The 13016-nt window shown below is 39.5% G+C and overlaps 1 protein-coding gene across 50 annotated transcripts in view; it reads left to right on the forward strand.

Annotated features, from left to right (window-relative positions):
* TPX2 (TPX2 microtubule nucleation factor) overlaps window positions 1–13016 on the forward strand; it is a 57862-nt gene that overhangs the window by 41775 nt on the left and 3071 nt on the right. For 31 of the 50 annotated variants that reach the window (XM_060397649.1, XM_060397650.1, XM_060397681.1 and 28 more), the window contains 5 exons: window positions 5454–5549; window positions 7180–7356; window positions 7963–8109; window positions 9900–10011; window positions 10887–11074. In XM_060397649.1, the coding sequence (XP_060253632.1) occupies window positions 5454–5549; window positions 7180–7356; window positions 7963–8109; window positions 9900–10011; window positions 10887–11074 (720 nt within the window). The remainder of the gene's footprint in view (window positions 1–5453; window positions 5550–7179; window positions 7357–7962; window positions 8110–9899; window positions 10012–10886; window positions 11075–13016) is intronic. The other 19 variants (XM_060397661.1, XM_060397671.1, XM_060397668.1 and 16 more) reach the window with 1 other exon arrangement.

Consider the following 13016-nt stretch of genomic DNA (forward strand, 5'->3'; position numbering starts at 1 on the left):
CCTGCGTCTCAAGAGTCCTCTGGGATTTTGTTACATAAACAGATTCCTGGGTCCCACCCCTGGAGTTTTGATTGTCAGGTGCAGCATAGATTAGAGAGCCCCGATGAAGACCTTAGTGTCTGACACAGAGTAAGCTGTTGTGCTGTTAATAGTAATAACTATTGCATGCTTACATTGTGCAGCATTTTACATAGATTATCTTATTGATTTCTCATAACAACTCTTAAGAAATAGGTTCTATTTTTATCCCTACTTTTCAGATTAGCAGAGAGATGCTAAGAGGTGTCTAGTATGCAGAACCAGGATTTGAACCTGTCATCTCCTTAAACACTGCGTTTCTCTACCTCACAATGCTTTTATCATTATTTATTCTGACAAGTGCAGTTTTGAGTTTGTTTTCGGCTCTTTCCATACTGAAATTTCCAGGGACTTCAACTTTTGGATTCTAGAGAAAACAAAGCATAGAAGGAGTCATAGATATATTTATTCCTTCTATTCTCTTCATTTTTTAGAAAAGGGGGGCTTTCTTTGAAGGAAGAACATGGCTTGCCCATAGGAAGATTTTTAAAAGTTGATGGCAGAACTGAAGTTAGGTGTCTTAACTTTTAGTGCTTTACTCTTAAAGCAAAAGAACATGCCTTCAGAGCCTGAGTGCAGCTGTCTGTCTGCGACTGTTGTCTCCATCTGTGTCCCCTCGATGCTGAAGCTCTTTTTCCTGTGTCCTTACAGCGTTTCTTGTGCTCTCCCACTTGTTGATAGGTGGCAAGGAGACAACGGGGCTGATGAGAGATGGGCTTGGGCAGCAGTGGGCCTTGAGGCAGGGATGAGAAAAGGGCCCTTCGGGCCGAGGTGGAGTGATGAAAGCCTTGAGCTCCAGGGTGTGAAATGTGAACTTGGTGCCGACATCTAGTGGGGAGTTGGGGCTCCACAGAGGTGGATATGATATCAGTGAGGCCAGTGAGTAATTTTAGCAGTGATATTTTAGGGACTTGGGGACACCAGCAGGCTTAAAAAATTTTTTTTTCATAGTCCCTGAGATAACATTGCTTCATGGTAATTCCTAATTGCTCTGGGAGAGGCCTGCTTTTCCTAAATGTGTCTTTTATCCATCCACGTTGCCCACTTATACCGATTTGTCAGCTCTTTAGAAATACCCTCCCTCAGCTTCCTTTCAGAGCTTCCCTATTCCTTCAGCTACATATTCTGTTGGGTTTCTTCAGAGCACTTGTGAAAATCAAAAAATGCTTGGTTTGTTACTCTTTCATTGTCTTTTCTTTCGTCCGCTAGAACGTGAGCTCCCAGATAGCAAGGACCATGTCAGTCTGTTTTGTTCACTCCTGCTTCCCCAACATCTAAGCATAGCATAGGCACTGGGGTATTGAACAGCTGTGTGAGAGATGATAAAAGCTGAAATCCATCAGCCTGTGTTAGACACTGGGAATTCAAATGAAATCAGACATAGCCTTCATCCTCAAAGCTTTCACAGTCTAGAAGAGCAGATTGGCATGTAGACAAATAAGGACAGTAATACTAATCAACATATGTTCCCTGAACAATTACTACTTCTTGTAGGTGCTCTAGAGGAATGCAAATGGCAGTATCTCTACCCTCAAGGAGCTTATAACTAAAAACAATTTAAAACAGTAAAACAAAAAGCTTTCTCTGTTTCTAGAAACCTAGTTTCTTTATTTCTATTTCTGAATGAGCCCCCTAATGGCTTTGATTGCAGTGGAGATGGGGTATGGATTGATTTTCATAAATCACCTTTCCTTCTCCCCCAAGTAATATGAGGATTGATCCCACTCATAGAAGTATCTCTTTCCTGGCTTACTTGTTAGAGATTTCTTTCAAAATGCATATGTCTCTGCTGGGAGGATGCAGACAGAGGGGAAAAGTAGGAAATGAGGAATTATTTTAGAGCTAAATGAGTTCTCAGATATTTATTTCAATTATTTTTATGAAAAGAAAAAAAAACAAGGACACATTATACAGATTGGAATGAAAGCTGGGCTAGAAAAGACCTCTGACTTCTTGTGCAGTGTTCTTTCCATTTCCACCTGTCCTGGCTGTGTTCAAGCTCCAGGCTGGTGTCCACCTGTCCAGGATGTAGAACAAGAGATTTTTGTTGTTTTCTGGTAAGCATTAGATGAAAACCCATTTCATAAACTTTTGTCAGTCTGGTTATAAGTTCTATATTAAATTTTACTGTATTAGTGATTCTGATTTTCTTTGGAAAGTGTGTGACAACTTTTCACAGCAGATTGAAGCTCCCCTTTACAGTAGTCAGCTTGAGAGAGTATGTATTCTTTCCAAAGATTGATAGTGTACAAAACATTTTGGAAAAGCCACTTGTCTTAGATGTTGTGGCAGTTTTTTGGATCTCTTCAACAATACCAGGTCTTGTTACTTAAAAGATTAATTAGCTTTTAGAAGTTGGTCTCAAGTCATTCAGAACTAAAACTTCAGAGTAGTCCAGAGTAATGAAACTGGAAACAGTATTGCTTAATTAAAACTAAAGAGTGAGCAACTGCCTTGCATGGCCCTAAAACTGGCTTTGAAGGCCACTCCAAGAAAGACATTCCAAACATGTTTGGAGCAGTTGCAGCATTGTTGGGATTAAGAAGTCTCCCAAGGTATAAATTAGAGTCCAAGAGTCTTCAAGGTATAAATTCTGTTATTCATGCTTACAGTATTCATTCAACAAACATTTACTGAATGCCTTATACTTGCCAAGATCGGTGTTAGGTATTAGGGATTGATGGAATAACAGTCCCTACTCTCAAAGCACTCATAGCAGGAGGAGATGAGTATCTTAAATCAACAAGGGCAATGAAGGTTTTTTTTTAAATAAATTTTGCTGTGCACAGGCTTTCTCTAGTTGATGTGAATGAGGACTCTTCTCTAGCGGTGCATGGGCTCTGGGGAGCTCCGGTTCATCACTAGTTGTGGCCTATAGGCTCAGTGGCATGTGGGATCATCCCAGACCAGGGATCAAACCTGTGTCCCCTGCATTGGCAGGTGGATTTTCAACCACTGAATGACCAGGGAAGTCCTGCAATGAACTTTTTGTATGTACCATAATAAACTGTGTACAAGGGAGAGTGGGATCAGTAGGTTCAGGGAGTGATCTACTGACGGGTTTTATAAAAGAGGAGATGCTTTAGTGGAGGCTTGAAAAGAAAGATTAGATACTTCCCAGCAGCTGGAGCATTTCAGAGAGAGCATAGGCAAAGGTACTGAGATGAGAACCAGTGTTAAATTTTGGCAGTTGCCAGTAGTTCATTGTGGCTGGAAGGTGATGTCTAGAGAGGGACAGGAGACATGCCTGGAGAGTCAGGCAGGGTACCAAGTTATGAAGCACCTTGTCCTTCATGCTAAGGAATATGTTATACTGTTCTAAGTAGACATTAGGAGCCATTAAAGAATTTTAAATCAGGAAGTAACATGATCAGATCTTTTGACTGTATAAGAAGATGGACTCAGAATGAGATGAGAAGCTGAAAGTTGTTAGTGGGCTAGTGGAACGGTACAGGCAATAGATAGTGTGGCCTATGGCATAACAATGAAGAGTTAGAGAAGTGGAATAGAGAGCTGATGGGGGAAGCATATGGATGTGGGTGTAACAAATAAGGAGTTACTGAGGATGTCTTTAAGGTATTTAAAAAATTGATCTGGTCATACACTTTATGAAGAACAACAGCCCTAGAGATTGCCAGATTCATGATAGAGGGTAAACTCTAGCAGAGTTAGAAAATACTTGTGGAACAGCTTTCTAAACTATGTTAGTTTGGAATCACGTGCATAGTATGATACGCATAATTCAATCGAAAAGATTTGAAATGTTGGCAGTGTTTTGGAATCACAAAGCAGAAAAATCTTCAAAGGAGCTGAATGCATAAGAATTAAGGAATATAGAGATTAAATGCCTCTTTTAATCTGCTCCCAAAGAGATGTGAAAGTTGATAGTTTGGTGTTCTTTTTGAATTTTGTTTTCTATGCTTAGATTAATTATGTATATAAATTGTTTTATTTTTAGTGTATATGTAGGTATCTTTTGATTTGACTTATTAAAATTTTTTTGGAGTATAGTTGATTTACAGTGTGTTAGTTTCAGATGTACAACAAAGTGATTCTGTTATATACATACACATGTAGTCATTTTTTTTCAGATTCTTTTCCCATATAGGTTATTTTAGAATATTGAATAGAGTTCTCTGTGCTATATAGTAGGTCCTTGTTGATTTTCTGTTTTGTATATAGTAGTGTGTGTGTTAGTCCCAAGCTCCTAATTTATCCCTGCTCACCCCCCATCCCCTTGCCCCTATTTCCCCTTTGGTAACCATAAGTTTATTTTTGAGATCGGTGAGTCTGTTTCTGTTTGTGAATAAGTTCACTTATATTATTTAAAAAATTTTGATTCCACGTTTAAGTGATACCATATATTTGTCTTTCTACATGTACATTTTAAAAACACAAAATATTTTTTGTTTCAGCCACTTGTCCCTCCTCTGTCAATATTATGAATACTGTTCTATGTCAGTAATAAAGTTTTATTTTATTCTTTTTGATGACTGTATAATATTCTATTGTGTGGATATGCACCATAGTTTAAGAAAGGATTTAACCAGTTGTTTTTATTGTTTTTAAAAATATTATATTGAAATATACCTAAAAACTAAACTAGAGATCAAATATTAGGGTGTAGTATTGGGTGAAAGAGTATGACCATTTAAAGGTTTAATAGCTAATTCCTAAAGATTGTACCAGCTTGTGTCCTATACCTCACCCAACAGTATGTGACTGCCCACTTCTCATCACATGCCAACCAACACTGATATTAATTAGTCTTTAAAGTGTATTACTCAGTCTTTTAGATGAAAAATGCCTGATTATAGTTTCTAAAATTCTTGAGATTAAGCCTTTGTGTATCTTTGTTAACTTCTTGCTCTTTGTCCAGTTATTTGGCAAAAGGAAATTAAGCTAGACCTTGCCCAGTGCTTTTTTCCATTCACCTTTTGAGGGTAACATTTTAAAATATAAGTTCTTATTGTAGAGCTGTATATGAAATAGGTATAGGAGAATGGACCATATTCTGTCCCTAGTTAACATTTGGAAATCCTTTTTGATTTTGTTTTTAAGGGATTGGGGTATAAAAGGGAGAGAAGCAATAAAATATTGACATTAGTTTATTTGGTGTTTTTCAAAAATACCAAAAAATATTTTGATTAGTTTTATTTTTTATTGAATATACAACTCAAACTATGTTTTTTGCAGATCTTCTGTCATGTTAATCCACCTTTGGAGTACTAATACATACCAGTGTTAGGTGGATAAATAACAACTAGCCGTTTTTGATTTCTGATACATGAACTTCTAAGAGGGGTATTAATTTCATCACATAACCTAGTTGAGATTGTTCTGGGATATCTAATTGGGTTGTTTACTCTCTTCAGGGTGTTCCTGAAAAGAAAGAGCTTCCAATCACTGTTCCAAAGTCACCAGCCTTTGCTCTGAAGAACAGAATCAGAATGCCCACCAAAGAAGATGAGGTGATTCCCTAGGATGGGATCTCTGTTCCTTCTGCATAATCAATTTAAGCATTGTGTGCATGCTAAGTCACTTCAGTTGTGTCCGACTCTGCGATCCTATGGACTGTAGCCCACTAGGCTCCTCTGTTCATGGGTCTCCAGGCAAGAATACTGGAGAGAGTTGCCATGCCCTTCTCCAAATCTAAATGTTACTCTTTCTTAAACATAGAGGAATTCAAAGGCAGTCATTCTTGCTGAAGTTGTCTTAACAATGGGTATGAATGATTGATCATCTATTTTTGCTCTTCCAAGAACAAAGTAGTAAGTGTATGAGGCTCTTTGCCAACAAAGGTCCGTCTAGTCAAAGCTATGGTTTTTCCAGTAGTCATATACAGATGTGAGAGTTGGACCATAAAGAAAGCTGAGTGCCGAAGAATTGATGCTTTAGAATTATGGTGCTGGAGAAGACTCTTAAAAGTCCCTTACACAGCAAGGAGTTCAAGCCAGTCAGTCCTAAAAGAAATCAACCCTGAATGTTCATTGGAAGGACTGATGCTGAAGTGGAAACTCTGATACTTTGGCCATCTGATACAAAGATTTGATAACATTGGACAAGACCCTGATGCTGGGAGATTGAGGGCAGGAGGAGAAGGGGGCAACAGAGAATGATATGGTTGGACAGCATCACCAACTCTATGGACATGAATCTTAGCAAACTCTGGGGCACAGTGAAGGACAGGGAAGCCTGATGTGCTGCAGTCCATGGGGTCTCAAAGAGTTGGACATGACTTAGCAACTGAATGACAATGATGAGTCATTTTGGCTTTCAGTGGTAACTGGTTGTAACGAGTTATGTTTGTTTCCATTGATTTGAAAAATCAGTCTTTTTTTAAGACCTATACTCTATTTTGCCTGAGCTATTGTCATCATTCAGTGAAAGATTTGTAAAATTTACACTAAGTAGTTACATCTGCCCTGTCCTATCTCCATTGACCCAAGGGTTAAAGAGGTGACTATGTGGTGATGGTTCATGAAGTTGGAATACATAAACTGCCATTGATCAGGCTAGTTTCTTGTTACATCTCCCTTTTTATCTATAAATATCCAGAGTTAGGGTAATTTTATAGCATATCTCAAGCATAAACCTTTTTATAGATTCATTTGAAACTAGAATACACAGTAATCTTATATTACCAGCTTGAACCCAGTCAACTTACTTGGTCCTATTCTGGGTTTAGCAACTGGAAATACTCCCAGTCACATGTTTTAGCAGAGTCTGGAGGCTGGGTCAAAAAAGAGGCCAAGGTATATGCTTGGTTAGTACTTTTCTTCTGTTCTTCATTTTACTCACAGTTTGAGCTCATTTAGTTTTTCCAACCTTCCTGTGAAAAATTTTAGATGCTTTAAAGGTAATTGTGTTAGTTTATCAAATGCTTTCACCTTGATCTCACACCTGTGAGTTAATAAATGACTTAGTAGGTTGGTGAGTTGGTAGGTATCCCTCTTTGATAGAAAAGGAAGCTAAGACACCTGAGAGGTTGAGTGACTTGCCTTAATGACTTCTTTCATATATTGTCTTCTGACTTCACATTCAGAGGAGGTGAGAGAGTGAGAAATCTTGTCTCTAAAACTGGCAACTTTTTCCCCTTAGGAAGAGGAGGAGCCAGTAGTGATAAGAGCTCAACCTGTGCCATATTTTGGAATGCCTTTTAAGCCCCAGATCCCAGTGGGGAGAACTGTGGAAATATGCCCTTTTTCTTTTGATTCCCGGGACAAAGAACGTCAGTTACAGAAAGAGAAGAAAATAAAAGAACTCCAGAAAGGAGAGGTAGGTGTTCCATTTCTATAAGTAGCATAATATTAATACTAGTCTTTAATCCCTCAAAGGTAATCTTTATCTTACACTTTTTAAAAAGTTTATTTATTTGGCTGCATCGGGTCTTAGTTGCGCCTTGCAGGATCTTCATCACAGCATATGGACTCTCTAGTTGTGCTTCATGGGCCCCAGAGCATGTGGGCTCTCTAGTTGCCCCCTGACATGTTAGTTCTGTGTTTCCTGCATTGGAAGGCAGTTCTTAACCACTGGACCACCAGGGAAGTTCCTTATGTTGTACTTTTAACTGTATAGTCACTAACTTCCTTTGATCCCTCTAAGAACCTTATGAAGTATAAATAGGGCAAGTAATTTAAATAACCATTCTGAAAGTTAAGCACAAGGAAGTTAAGTGACTTGCCCCCAGAATCATGCTGGTAGTTATTGGCAAAATTGGGAGGAAAGCCTTGATTTCCTTTTGAGCTTATTAGTTTTCTGTACTGTGCTGGTTTGAAAAACTTGCCTTTCATATTTTTCAGATTCATCCAAATATTCTGGAGCAGCTGTGGCTTTCTGACTAGAAAGGCCTTATCTTAAATCTTACATTTTCTTTTCTATTAGGTGCCCAAGTTCAAGGCACATCCTTTGCCTCACTTTGACACCATTAACCTGCCAGAAAAGAAGGTGAAGAATACCACCCAGGTTGAGCCATTCTGCTTGGAGACTGACAGAAGAGGTGCCCTGAAGGCACAGACTTGGAAGCACCAGGTGGGGATGGGGAGAGCAGTTAAAATGTGAATTGCTTGACTGTTGGTTTGTTACAGTAGGTAGACCCGCTACACCAGCCTTCATCTGGGAACTGACATACTGGATTGTTTTAGGGACTCTTACTGTAGATCTCTGAGGGAGATCAGCTCTGGGATTTCTTTGGAAGGAATGATGCTAAAGCTGAAACTCCAGTACTTTGGCCACCTCATGCGAAGAGTTGACTCATTGGAAAAGACTTTGATGTTGGGAGGGATTGGGGGCAGGAGGAGAAGGGGATGACAGGATGAGATGGCTGGATGGCATCACTGACTCTATGGACGTGAATCTGAGTGAACTCCAGGAGTTGGTGATGGACAGGGAGGCCTGGCGTGCTACGATTTATGGGGTCACAAAGAGTTGGACACGACTGAGCGACTGAACTGAACTGGACTGACTGTAGTCAGGGGTCAGAAAACTTTTTCTATAAAATATCATATATTAAGTATTATAGATTGTATAGGTTACATATGGTCTCTGTCACATGTTGTGTGTTTCAACCCTTTAAAAATATAAAGACCATCTTTATCCTAAGGGCTGTACAAAAGACATTGCAAGCTGGATTTGGTCTGTAAGCTTAAGTTTGTAAGTGATCATCTGGAGAATGTGAGAGCTGATAGACTTTTTGTGACAGGAGATTCTTAAAGACCTCATCTATTTCGTCTACTAGACTTGCTCATTAAATATTCACTTTTTTCTGTTGGTGCTTTGATAAGAAACTATATGATAAAAATAGATTCTCAATAGAGTATGTTTTCTCAACATAGTGTGCTATTTGCTCTTTATAGATGATCGGTGATTTAAAACAGTTAATAGGTTGTTGGCTGGTTTAGTTGGGATCTAATTCTGCCTTGTCTGGAAAAAAATCTCCTCTGAATCTCTAAGTTTGTCAGTATTAATATTATCTCTTATTTTGGAATCTGTCCAAAAGGGGCTCTGGCTTGATCTTTGTAGAAAGTCACCCCTGTTGCAGCCCAAGAGATACTATTGATTAAGTTACTAAGTCTAGGCCCCTTGTTGGCACTGTTCTCTAGGAGAACTTAGGGCTGTTGCTTTGAAAGCAATCATGACATAGAATATGGGGGGTATTTTCCATAATAAAAAGATTTTTTAAGTTTTTCAGACATATATAAAAGAAAGAATAGTATAATGAACTTCCATGAATCTGTCACCGTGTTTTCTAGTGCTCAAAACATGGAAAATCTTACTTCTTCTAACTTTCTACCTACTCATCTCTATACTGGATATTTCTTCCTACACAAGATTATTTTGAAGCAAATCCTAGGTGCCATCTCATTTTATCCAAAAATACTTTAGTGTGTAACTTTAAAATGCAAGGATTAAAAAGTTTTCACAACTCCAGTGCTATTATCACACTTAAAAAGATTAACAGTAATTTCTTAATAGTGACAAATAGCATTCATATATCCCCTATCTCTCATTTTTAAAACAGTTGAATTGTTCAAATGAGGATCAAGAAAAGGTCCATATTTTATATTTGTTTGATAAATCTCTAAATCACTTTTCATCTATAGGCTGCTCTATGTGCATTTTGTACGTTGAATAAAAGGGATTGTTTGTCCTATCTAGGTTTTACAGTCTGGATTTTGGTCATTGTGTTCCCATGGTATTGATTAGTAATTACTTGCTGTCTTTATAGATGAAACAATTCAGAAACGTTCGAACTTGAATAATTGAGGTGGTAGTTATGGAAAGTTGGTGGTTGCTTAGCTGACAGATTTTCTTTCTTACAGCTGGACGAAGAACTAAAGCAGCAGAAAGAAGCAGCTTGCTTCAAGGCTCGTCCAAACACTGTCATCTCCCAGGAGCCGTTTGTTCCTAAGAGAGAGAAAAAATCCATTATCGGTAGTATTTTATGTATTCTTGAGGGATTGGGGAAGAATTGTGAGACTTCCTAGAACTGAGTTGTGTCAGTACAATGCTGTGTCAACCAGAAGCATTTGCGTGTAGAGATCTAGCATTTCTTCCTTAGATCTTTGTGGAATGTAGCAGAATAGTGTCTGGGAGGAAGCAGCTGGCATTTCAACAGTTTTACTTCCCAGCTCAGAGAGTAGCAAGTAAGGAGGGAAGAGCTAGGACTTCTTTCTAGACTTCACCCTAAAGCTAGTCTTAGAAGACATTTGATTCCTTTAAGAACTGAGCTGCGTTTCTAGAAAAGTGGGATTCTTCTCCTAAATCTGTCTCACAGTCACTATGTAGTTTTGAGCAAGCCACTATCTATATGGGTCTTGCTTTTCTCCTAATTAGATGATTTATAGGGGTCCTTGCTGCTGCTGCTGCTGCTGCTGCTAAGTCGCTTCAGTCGTGTCCAACTCTGTGTGACCCTATAGATGGCAGCCCAGCAGGCTCCCCCGTCCCTGGGATTCTCCAGGCAAGAACACTGGAGTGGGTTGCCATTTCCTTCTCCAATGCATGAAAGTGAAAAGTGAAAGTGAAGTCGCTCAGTTGTGTCTGACTCTTAGCGACCCCATGGACTGTGGCCCACCAGGCTCCTCCGTCCATGGGATTTTCCAGACAAGAGTGCTGGAGTGGGGTACTATTGCAACCCTGAAAATCTGAGGACTTTTTGTATGTGGTATACTTCACCTTTCTCCCCCTTGGGCTTCCTTTGAGCTCCGCCTTTCTGTTGCCATGCATCTCTGTACACTTGCTGGGTCTATGGGGCTAGGGTTCCGCAAGTCATGCTTGTGCACCAATATTCTCTCTGTTTCTGTACTCAGAGGGCCTTTCTGGTTCTCTAGTTCAGGAACCTTTTCAGCTGGCGACAGAGAAGAGAGCCAAGGAGCGGCAGGAGCTGGAGAAAAGAATGGCTGAGGTGGAGGCCCTGAAAGCCCAGCAGCTAGAGGAAGCCAGGCAGCAGGAGGAAGAGCAGCAGAAGGAGGAGTTGGCCAGACTACGGAAAGAACTGGTAACTGGGCAGCCTAGGTGCTGACTAACCCATGATTGTATCTGTTTTGTTCATCTGTACCTTGCCTTGTTCCAGAAGGGATCTAAGGTGGCCTCCAAGGATGCATCAGAGATGAGTGAAACTGAGAAGTCACGCAAACCAAGGGTGGTGACAAAGTTGACAAGTGAACGAGGCTAAAGATGTTTATATTGTGATCCATGGATCTCCTAAGTTTATACTATAATTTTGGCCCTTTATGGGAACCAACCTGTCAGTTGCAAAACTTACCATCGAGAGATAGAAACAAACTAGTTATTTAAAAAAATACATTTATCTTTGATCCTAGATTCAGTCAGAATTTCTTCCTAAAGAGAACATCGCATGCTATGCCAGTGCACAATAACACATTTGTAGGACTTTTAAAAAAATTATTTTTGGTTGTGCTGGGTCTTCATTGCTGTGTGCAGGCTTCTCGTTATGGTGGCTTCTCGTGTGGCAGAGCATGGGCTCTCGGCCCATGGGCTTCAGTAGTTGCAGCACTTGGGGCTCAGTAGTTGTGCTCCATGGCGTGTGGAGTCTTCCCAGACCAGGGATCAAACCCACGTCCCTTGCATTGGCAGGGGGACTTCTATCCACTGTACCACCAAGGAAGTCCCAGGACTCTTTATTTAACTTATTTTTATTATTGCCTTCAGGCTTAAGGAATAATAAGGAAACCAATGTGTTTTACAGTTAGAATAAATATATAGGTAAGGAAGGGCATGGGAATTGTGTGACAACTGTATTTTCATTTTCCTCATAATACTTGATTCAGATCCCTTGGAGTTATAGTGTATATCAGTCCAGGTGACGTTCCATGCTATCACTAGATAACGATTTAAATATTAGTTACCCAAAAAGAAAGCTTAATTCACTTTAAGGACCCTTTCACTAAGACTGTAGTAAGCCACATGAATTGCATTAATGAGGAACGTTTTAGATGGAACTTCAAATGCTTAGTGTAATAAAAGGATGACTATGGAAATATATGTTATTGAGATTCTGTCTAAAATAGCTAAGCCAGCAGTTGATACAGCTGTTAGTAGAGGTGACAATGCCAAGGAAGACTCTAAGGACAAACTATTAAAGGGGTAGCTTCTTGACAAAACCAAGTTACCGTTTGCTGATTAGATGAAAAAATACATATATATAATCCTCAGTCCAGATACACTCAGAAAGCCAGTCTCAAGTGTTTTGCCTTTTCTTCACTGCTTGAGTCCTGCCTCTTGTGTTTATCCATATTGTAGCGCTCTTTAGTAATCTGGTTTGATTCAGGGTTAAGAATGGATGGGACCATGCCTTCTCCCAGCAACGCTTCCTGGTTTTTTATTTGCTTGTTTGTTTGCTTTAAAGTCCATACTTTTGGTGAATATTGAGACTCAGTAAGCTTAAGATTGTACTCTGACAGATTCTTAAGGTGTAACTCCCCTCTGATGCAATTGAGTACACCCCCATTATACTCCAGTACTGAATAGTCAGACTGGTGATACATGCAGTCTGAGGAATCCACCAAGATCAGAAGAGAAATCTACCTGGGGAACATCCCTGGTAGTCCAGTGCCCTCCAGTGCAGGGGGTGAGGGTTCAGTTCCTGGTTGGGAAGCTAAGATCCCGCATGCCTCATGGCCAAAAAACCAGAATATGAAAAACAGAAGCAATATTGTAACAAATTCAATAGTTTTAAAATGGTCCACATTAAAAAAAAAAAACAAAAAAAACTTCAAAGGATAATAGAAATGAAATCTACTTGGGCTCCAGAGCTCTTAATGCTTTGCTGCTAGACTGTGTTGCCTTTTTCCCCCCTTCTCTTAATTAGTGACTGGGATGTGCAATACTATACAAAAATGTTCTCAAGAAAAATAAAAACACCCGTAAGTGTAGTTCTCTAACATCCTTATCAATGGTAATTACATTTTTTTCTGCAG

This window comes from Ovis aries, chromosome 13 (genome assembly GCF_016772045.2).
Source record: "Ovis aries strain OAR_USU_Benz2616 breed Rambouillet chromosome 13, ARS-UI_Ramb_v3.0, whole genome shotgun sequence".
NCBI lineage: Eukaryota > Metazoa > Chordata > Mammalia > Artiodactyla > Bovidae > Ovis > Ovis aries.